Raw genomic sequence first — 9505 nt, 5'->3', positions numbered from 1 at the left:
TTCGATAGTGGAAGAGTAAGTCAAATGTGTTGATAACCTGGTGAGCGTCTACTGGGGAGTACGAATCCCTCTCCTACGTCTCTCCTTGGCGTTTTAATTGATTCAGGGTGTTCCCGGTGGAGAACTTCATAAGAGCACTTGATAAAATCAGCTACACACGATCCTGACTCTCATTACTTACAGGCTTGAGGCAGGTAGATGATTAAGTGAAATTTTTACAGTGTGAGCAGTTGTAACAAGGGAAATTATCATCCTGGATATGAGACAATGACTTGGCTCTTACTACATCTGCTGGCAGACAACTAACCCAGTGACTTTGCCTCTGATCTTGGAGCAAGTCATCTGCTTTCTCCTCCAGGACAAACCTGCACTTGCTACCCTCGCATGTTAAAAGGACAAGTCACATGAACGTGCAGCGCTCAGGAAAATTGCTTGAGACTTTCTCTGGGCTGCTGCAGTCAGAGAGTCTGCAATCGTCACCTGGGGAACGCTTCTGCAGGCAACGGGGTGGAGAGAGTCCTTTGGACTCGGGGACGGGGCTGGGGGTGCTTATAGAACATGACAGTTTTTTTGGTCCATGGATAGGATGGGATTCACCCTCCATCTCCATCAAGCTGCATCCTTGGGCTTATTACCCCAAGGAAGGTCAGTAATGCCAGAATGAAAACTGGAAGAAATGAGTGAAAATCACTTGCTCCATTGAAGAAAGTCTTCAGTTACAAAGTGAGCTCTTTTTTCCCCTGTCAGCGGCCTTTTGAGTATAGCCTAAAATAGTGACTGAAAGAAAGAGCTGCCACTTGCTTTTGTTGTACGTTTCCACAAGCTTTAACTCACTTCTGCCATAACTCCTTGCTGATAAATAAACTTTATTTTTGCAGGGCGTCATTGTCAAAATAATGACAGAACCCACTGTGAAGCCAGATCCAGTAAAAAGCAGTAATGTTTTCTAATTTGGTTTGAAATCTTAAAGCACTTCCTCATCTTAGCAGATACCTAAATGCCGCCTATTTGGCTCTGTGTGTAATTCTTTGCTATAATGGCATGCTTGACAATATCTGTGTACTTACCTGGAACAGTAGAAGCCTCCTGTACTTAAATGAAATACACACAGCAGGTTTGAAGAGGAATACAGGAGATGCTTGAATGCCTTTTAGACAACTGTAATTCAGACCGTAAACATATTATAGATTTCAACAGTGTATATAAAGAAGCGCTTCAAATACCAGCCTTTGTCTTTTGCAATTAGGTCCAACTGATTCCTAACCTAAAGCAATACTGTACCTGAAGCCCAAACAGTTGCTTAAACGTAACAAATGCGTCACCAAATTAATGAAGGAGATGCAGAAAATGTACGTTAACTACCAGCGTGACCCGGCTCACATAAGCCGAAGCACATGTGATGGGATTTCATGGAAGGAACCGGGAGAAATGAAAACGCATAAAGGATCGATCCTCATCCGTATCGCCGAGCGCACGCCTGCTCTTTGCTCTGCTAAAATCAGGTGCAGTTTGCACTGTGGACCACCTGCTCCTCCAAAATGAAATTTCTGGATTCCTCTGAATTCCTGCAAAGCAGGACCTTTTGCCACCAAGTTAATGGGAGTTTTGTCAGCCGTGCTTACTAGACACAATAAACGGATAATAAATAGTGCAGTCTGCGAACAGCAACAGGCTCCGACAATCCATTAACCAACAAGACATGCTGCACATTCCAGCTTATTAGTCTCATATCTATAATATATTTTAACAGCCTCTCCCTGGCTGGCATTTTCTTAGAACAAACACACAGGTTGGATTTCCATTTTTCATCCCTTTTCAAAATTTCAGCGTGAAAAAGAGCTGGTAGCGAGCCATTAGCGATAATTTGATCCTCTATTTGCACTGGAAATTTCAAATAGATCTTTTTCCCGTTCTTCTGCTTACGCTTGTTCCCTCATTGTTTTTCTCCGCGGAAGCTGAGGGGTGAGCAGCGAGGAGGCAGCCTAGGCAAACGCAAGTTTGGCAATTTTTTGTACGTGGTCCCTGCTTTTTTCTTTTAAGTAAAGCCTTCCCTCACCCCACCCTGCTTGCTTCTCTATACAGCTGCTTGCCGAGCAACGAGCAGCGTGGGCCCCTTCCAGGTGAGCACACATTGCTGGTATTTGGGGTTTTTTTGCTGGTGGGATGGAGCTGGGCTGTCCTGACCCTGGCTGGGGCCACAGTGAGGGTCCCGGTGTCCCCGCAGCCGGGGAACACAGAGACTGGCCAGGCCTGGGGGTCCCTGTGGGGGCTTCAGCTTGGCGAGTGAGGGGTTCCCAACAGCTCCGGCTGGAAACCGGTTGGGAAATGGCCCCGGCGGAGCCTCCCCACGCACGGCTGCCCGTTTCCAGCGTAGCCCCTCTGGTAATTTGTCCAGTGCTCACCCAACGGCACCCCCGGTCCCCCTCGCAGACCGGGTTATCCGGGTCTCCGGTGCCGTCGCAGGGGCGCAGCGCCCGGCACGGCTGCGCTCGCCCCGCAGGGCTCCCAGGTGAGGTCCCACCCTGGCCGCCGGTCCACGGGGAAGGGGGCTGGCTGCGGCGTGCGCGACTCCGCTCTCCCTCGCAGCTCAAAGAGGGACGGTGAAGGCTTTAGCAGCCGCTCTATTCTCGGCGCAGCACAATGCGCTCTCGCTACACGTGTATGTGCAAACGAGACCACCCCTCCCTTCGAATCCCACGTCGGAAGCACGCGCGGCACTGTGCAAAACGCCGGGCCGGCTCACGCAGGTGCTTCGTTGCGCAGACGGCAAAGGTGGAGGCTCCAGAGCAACGCGCAGCCTCGTGTAAACCTGCATCGCTGCCGCCCCCCGCCCCGTGCAACCGCGGGGCGGCCCCGGCAAGCAGCGGTGCAACGCCCCACCGCGCGCAAGTGGGCGTGGGCACGGGCACCCCTCCCCCCTCCCCCCTCCCGCCCGGCTGCAGCGTGGCGCGGGACGCTTTGCGGAGCAGGTGTGGCGCGGGCGGGGCGGGGCAGCCAATGAGCGCCGGGGCGGTGCCGCGCGCGGGGCAAGTTTGCCGGTACCGGGGCGGGCACCAATCAGCTCGGGGGGGCTGGCTGGGCCGTGGCCAATGGGCGCGCGGCAGGGCGGTGCGGGGCGGTGCGCGCGGAGCCGGTCCTGGCTCCCCGGGAGCGCCGCGCGAGGCGCGGGGCTGAGCTCCGCTCCGCCGCACAGCAGCCCGTTCCCGGCGCGGCGGGGATGCGTGCCGGCGGGGTGTAGAGGAGCGCCCCGCTGTCCCAGGAGGATGTCGGGGAGCGGCGGAGCGCTGCTGCTGCTGGCCGCGCTGCTCGGTGCCCCGGGGGGCGCGCAGCCGACGGGGGAAGCCGCCTGCCGCCCGGTCCGTGCCGCCTTTCAGGTGCTGCAGCCCGGAGCCAAGTGGGTGCCCGAGAGCCCTGTGCCAGGTGAGACCGCTCAGCCCCGCGGCCTGTCGCCGCTCCCCCCCGGGGCTCGCCGGTGTCCCGAGGCGGCGGTGCGCCGGGACCGGTGGCCAGCCAGCTGCGGGGCGAGGCGGCGGTGAGCCCTGAGGTGAGGGCGCGGGGGAGGGTTGCTGTGCGGCTGCGGGGCCGGGCGCGGGCTGCCCGCCCGCTCTCCCGCCGCCCGCGGGGAGCTGCTCTGCAGCTCGGTGGCGGCGACCGCCGCGCTCGGTGCGGCGCGCGCGCCCCGCTGCTGGGTGAAGAGAGTCTGCGGCCACGGCCCTGCCATGGGAATCCCCTCGGTGAGCCGGCCTTCTGTTCCCACCTCTAGGGAAGGGAGCCCACGTCGCTGCTGCCGCCCGCGGGGCCGGCCGTCCTTCCGTGCCCTGCCAGGGGCTCTTCCCTTGTCCGGTGCGGGCTGCCCGGGAGAGCGTGGCGTCCCCGCCAGCGAGCAGAGGCACCGCGCACCCCTCACGCCGCTGCGGGCCGGGGCTCTGCCAGGGCCGTTTTTGTGTGCCCGGCAGCGCGGTGCTGAGCAGAGCTGTCACCTGAGGGACATCGGGCTCGGTAAAGGTACTCGGAGAGAATCCAAGCTCTCGTCCCCAGCCTGAGCTCGGGGGCTGCCACAGCCCCAGGAAACGGGTCCGGGCGCAGGCGGCACGGCCGCGCGGGGCTCCCTGGGCGGTGCGTGTGCCGTGCGGGGCGCGGAGGCCCGGGCGGGAGCTTGTTCCGGATCTGGGCGAGGTGTTACTCTGCTGTACGGTCAGCAGTACGGGCGGCTGCCTGCCAGGTACCGCACCACCTACACCCTGTGAGGCTGCTTTCGGTGTATATGCCTCGTTCTTACTTTAAAAAGTAAGTGAAATACTTGAAGTCTCTGCCTTTTGAAGGTCCTTTTGCAGCGTTTTGGTAACTAGGGAGTGTCGGCTCCTGCAGGTGGGTGGCTGTGTGCGGGGCATGAGCGTACACAGGAGGGTGGGTTTTGAGAGCTGTGTGATAGAGCTGCCTGGAGAGCTCGGGTGCTGTTGCGTTAGGTTAAATAGGCAGCAGCGAACGCCCGCCCTGAAAAGCTTATGACAAAAGTATGAAAAGGAAGAGGTAACCAAGCAAACGTGACAGGCAGGGGAGGTGCAATGAGATCATCGCTAGCAGTGGCTGCTTTTAATGATGTGTTGAGGTACGTTTCTCGCATTCAGTGTTGCACAGGCCAGAAATACAAGAGTTGCTTCAGCAACGATGCGCTGCAGCACAGGAGAGGAAGGGGAGAAGCGGGGTGCTTGCGGTTGGGACTGCAAGATGTTGTGTCTGCTGGTGCAAACCCCAAATCCTTTGGTCTGTAGGACTGTAGCAATGCCTCAGCTTACCAACAGCTGAGAGATCTAGTGGGAGAATCTAGACGTAAATCCTGGTGAGAGAGTCTCTCCCCTTATCCCTTCCTATCCTTACATCCCCTTCCCATGTAATTTTTGACTTTTTTTTTTTTTATGCTCCCATCAGAGTAGCTGCAGGAGCAGCATCTCTTCTCTTTTCATCCCACAGGGCCTTAACCTCCTGGTCGGCGTGGAGGTAGCACTGGAAATACTCTGCGATGAAATGTTTGCACGGAGAGTTGCAGGGAGAGGAAAAAGCTGCTCTTATCACCACTAAGATGCCATATTCTGTTGTCTGTAGTCAAAGAAATGTCTTCCCTTGCTTCGGTGAAAGTTGGTGAAACATTTGCTTTGATCCCTTAGGTGATTTTCTTGGAGTGCATTTTTTAGAGGGAGAGGCACCGGGGAGGGCAGGTATCCAGGCTGTTCCTGGCGGGTCCCTGCAGGCTGTGCTGTGAATGTCGAGGGGCTGCTGGGGCTTCCATGCTGCAACGTGGTCCATCCTTCCCCAGAAACCAGTGGCATCCTCCATCCTGGCCGCGGGCGGTGTGGTGCCACCTGGGCTGTGCTTGTAGTGAGTGCCTTTTCCCAGGCATCTTCTTTTCCCAGCAGGGTTCAGGTTGCTGGGGTTGCTCAGCGGTGCTCTTGCTCCCCTGGGAGCCCCAGCTGCATCTTCAGGAGGAGTAAGGAGCCCTCGGCCTCCCTGCAGAACCTGTGTGTAGCTGGATCAATATCTCGTAACAGGGATGGTGTTTCAAGTGAATGCTTCCAGCTTGTTATGATGATAAAGTTCCCGCATATCAAATCGAAAGTGGATTTTACATTTGCCTAAGTACATAAACTTGATCATAATTAAAGCAATGACTGCTTGCTTATACCTTGGATCTGGCCCATCTTGCGTGACTCTGTGTAGTAATTACACTTCAGAGCACTTGCTTCTCCTAGTAGCAGCTGCATAAATCTCTGTAATAGGGGAACATCACTCAAGGACTATTTTCTGGGCTTCTGTTTATTGCTTTTCTTTTTTCCACACATCTGTCAATTCAAAAAAGTTTTGGAGTTCCCAGTCACAAATCACCACAGAATCAGTTCTGAGAACCCTTGTCTATAGATGACCCTGGAGAAACGAAGGGTTTAAACAACTTCCTTGAAACGTGTTGGGTTTTTTTGACACAAACAGAAAACGATGACTTCTGGAGGCCACGTTTTGCATTATGAGCAGTTGTGGCTGAAGGCATAAGTAGAGAAAATGCTGCTGAGTTGCAACACATGCAGGAGAAGTGTCCCACAGCTCTGTTTTACTGGATCAGTGGTGCATGAGCTGGGGGGGCATCGGCACAGCGCTCCCTGTAGAGGAGCCCAGCTACACAAGGCTGACACTTTTAATTAAAAAAAAAAAAAAAAAAAAAAAAGGCAATTCAGATAAATGTGAGGGAAGTGTCATGCTGTTTCATGAGCAGTATTAATGTTACGGGAGTAATTCTAGCTGAAGGCGTGCATCAGGCAGTGAGCAGAAACTTGGTCTCCTCTGGTCCTGCAGCCTGGGGACCAGGTTTTTGCAGCTCTGGAGCATTCTTTGGCATGCTCCGAGGTGGGGAGCAGTATGAGCTAACTACCTTCAGCAGCGGCTGGCTGTTCAGAGGGGTGAGAGGGTGTAATTCGTGCCAACAGCTCCGCTCCAGATAGGTGAGAGGCCTTCTGCTGGAGAGAAGCGAAGGCAGGGTGGTGGGAGGGTGCTTTTCGTAGGCTTTTCTGAAGTTGAGACTTGATGCCAGCTCGTGAGCCAGCCTGCAGTTCTGCTCTGGGGTAACTTCCTCAGCTGCTCACAGTCATTAATAACTAAATTATTTTTCTTACACCGCCTGTCTTGGTTTTCTTCTTCCTTTTGTTTTTTCCCTGCATAATTTCTCATGTATAAACAGTAACCTGAATTTCCATTTTTTTTTTTCCTGGTCTGTTTTTCTCTCCTCTGTGCCATTTGGATTCCTTTGTGTTTGTGGTGACGCTCTGGATAATTGAGCTGGTGCATGTGGGTAGAGGAGAAGGGGTGAGCTGTCGCTTTGCCGAGACGGGCAGTGGGGATGGATGACTGCTCCTGGTTGCGTGGAGGCTAAGGAATATTCTTCTCAGTAGAAATATCTGCTGGCGGGTCCATCTTCCTCCTCCCACAGCGGAGTGCAGTTTCCAGCTTTTTGCTCATTCTCTTTGATAGAAGCAAATATGGATTCAGCCTAAGAAAATAGGGGAGATTAACCTTCTGCTTTTGGAGTTGAAGTGTAAAGCTTTACAACTGACTGGCTGTGTCAAGCTCTCTTCTCTCTTTTCTTCTTTTTAGCAGCTGGTGTGTGCCAATGTACAACCTAAAAACTAAATATCCCAGCTGTTCTTGCTGGAGTCAATGCACCTTTGCTTGCGAATTGGGTCCCCTTGTACTCCTGGTCTTTTGTTCTGTTTTTCCTGACTGGGTCTAACGATACTCCTCCCCATGCAGCCTTTCCGTTTAGCTTAGTGTGGTGGTTTAAGATCTTCCTTCACTAGATAATTGAGTTTTCTGTTCTTAATTATTTCAGGCCTGCAAGTTACTCTCTTGACAGTTAAGAGAGCAGGAGCAGAACCCTAAAATTTAGTAACATCCCCAGGCAGTGGTTTTATAGTGAGATCATTAATTTTATTTTTTTCCCCAGGGGTTAACTTTAACAACATCCTGAACAGTGTTCTTCCCAGTCTTTGGAATGGCTGTAGGGTGGGGGTGTGTGTGTGTGACTGCAAGAAACACGTATGGTGAGTGGGTGCCCACAAATTAACTCCATATTTTTGATGACAGTATTGTTGATACATTTGTTAGGAGGAAACTGTTACTCTGTAAAACCTCTCTATTTTCTGCATAACCACTTCTTTTAAAAGATGCAGTATTATAGAGCATTATATTTGCATGGCAATCATCTGGCCAACATTGCAAGACTTGGGGAGGAATCCAGAGTCTGCTGGTCTTGTGAAACACAAGATGGAACAGAAAATAAAAGATAATTAAGCAGTAATAAATATCCCATATAGTATCCATACAGTTCCAATTTTAATCACCTATTGAATGAGGTTGGTTCATAATTCATATCTCTTTAATTAGGTTTTAAAAAGATCAGCACTTAACCTGGGTTTTGAACAGTCACATTGCATTTTCCCCCCAAATGCTGAGCATTAAAAGCCAGTGACAGATGCACGATCCTCTAGTCACATAATTTAAAAGAAGGTTTTTAATAAAATAAAGAAGTACTGAAATAGCTGGGGGAAAATCTACTACATTTAAAAGTTGAATCACTGCTTTTATCTGTTTAAAGCATGATGCTGACTGCAAAACAATTAGAGAAAGAAAATTAACACAAAGCAGCAGCTTCTTACGTGTAATATTAACAAACCAGTGGACTAAGAGGCTGGGACGAAGCCCTCCGGCATTTCCAGAGCGCGGAAGTTGAATGGTGCCGTTGCATAGGGAGGAGGTTGCAGTAGTATAACATTAAGCAGGGCCAGCTTCTCATTTTGGCAATGCCTGGGGTAAATTTGGGGGGAATGTTAATCTGATTTAAGCTGCCATTGGATCTGGGTGGGCAGGCTTGCATGCCTCAGTGGAAAGCACAGCTTGTTTGCCTGTATCTGATGACAGGGTTGGAGCTATCCTGGGATCCTTAAAATCAAAATACAATCCTTCAGCCTCATGAAGGAGTTCACAACTGCCTGCAGATGATCTCCAGATTTTTTTTGACATTTAATCCACTGAAATGATTTTCACTTCTGCTGTACTAACCACCTATCCATGGGAATAATTGTACATCAAAGTCAAATTTTAATGCTTTAAATTCACTGGTAGCCGGTCTTCAGTAAAAATTCCCTGTGTCTGAAGAAGAAGGAAGAGGCAGGGTGCTGCTGAAATTACTGCAGCTGTAGAGATTAGTTCTGTCAGCTAGGAGCATATGCAAAATTACCAGAGCATTTACACTGCTGTTCCCCAAGATGGCATAAATGGCACAGCACTGACGGTGCCTGGTGTCTGTGTACCTATGGAAGGGGCTGCATCCAGCTCCTTCTCACCCATGGGAGTTGGGTGTCAGAGGGTCAGGCTCCTGTGCTTAGCATCGCATCGGTATCACTAATCTTGCCAAGATTGGTATGTAAGCATCCAAATGCAATTTAATAAAACTGTTGCAGTAATTCGTGGGGCATTTTCTTTCCAGAAATGGATTTGTAACAATTTATGACAAGAGGAGGAGGTTGTTTGCAAGGGCTGAGACTGGCATTATGAGGTGTAATGGCTTGAAACTTTAAGAAAAGTGGGGGGGGGGGGGTGTGTGTAGGTTGGGAGACACAAACAGTCTTAACAGTAAGGGCCATTAGGCAGCGGAATGGGCTTTGCTATCTCACAAGTCGGAGCTATCACTGGAGGTGTTTGTGTTAGATAAAATACGTAGAGGGGGTGGACTGGGAGGCAGGGGGTAGGATTTGATGACTCACAGGACCTTTTCCATTGCATTTATGGAGGCAAAAACGTGTGGCAGTTTAATTCATGCTAGTGTCTGATCTGTAGGCTTGTGGTGCGTTTCCAGGCGTTCGTGTCTCTACGTCCACCATGTTCCTGGAGCGTGCATGGTTTGACAGCTCCTGGCACTTGGGGTGCAGCATCTGGGTCTCTTGGGTGGTACTGCAGCATGAGT

General features: G+C 51.7%; 1 protein-coding gene across 1 annotated transcript in view; it reads left to right on the top strand.

Moving 5' to 3' along the window:
* The first annotated feature begins 2976 nt into the window (after positions 1–2976).
* The window catches only part of GPC3 (glypican 3), a 152506-nt gene continuing 145977 nt past the window's right edge, over positions 2977–9505 (top strand). The window contains exon 1 of the mRNA XM_082004242.1: positions 2977–3420. Within this exon, the coding sequence (XP_081860368.1) occupies positions 3090–3420 (331 nt within the window). The 5' untranslated portion in view covers positions 2977–3089. The remainder of the gene's footprint in view (positions 3421–9505) is intronic.

Source organism: Phaethon aethereus (genome assembly GCF_964289735.1).
Source record: "Phaethon aethereus genome assembly, chromosome: 10".
In the NCBI taxonomy this organism is placed as follows: Eukaryota; Metazoa; Chordata; class Aves; order Phaethontiformes; family Phaethontidae; genus Phaethon; species Phaethon aethereus.
Note: the sequence above shows the minus strand (reverse complement) of the source record. Positions and strands in the feature narration are given on the sequence as shown.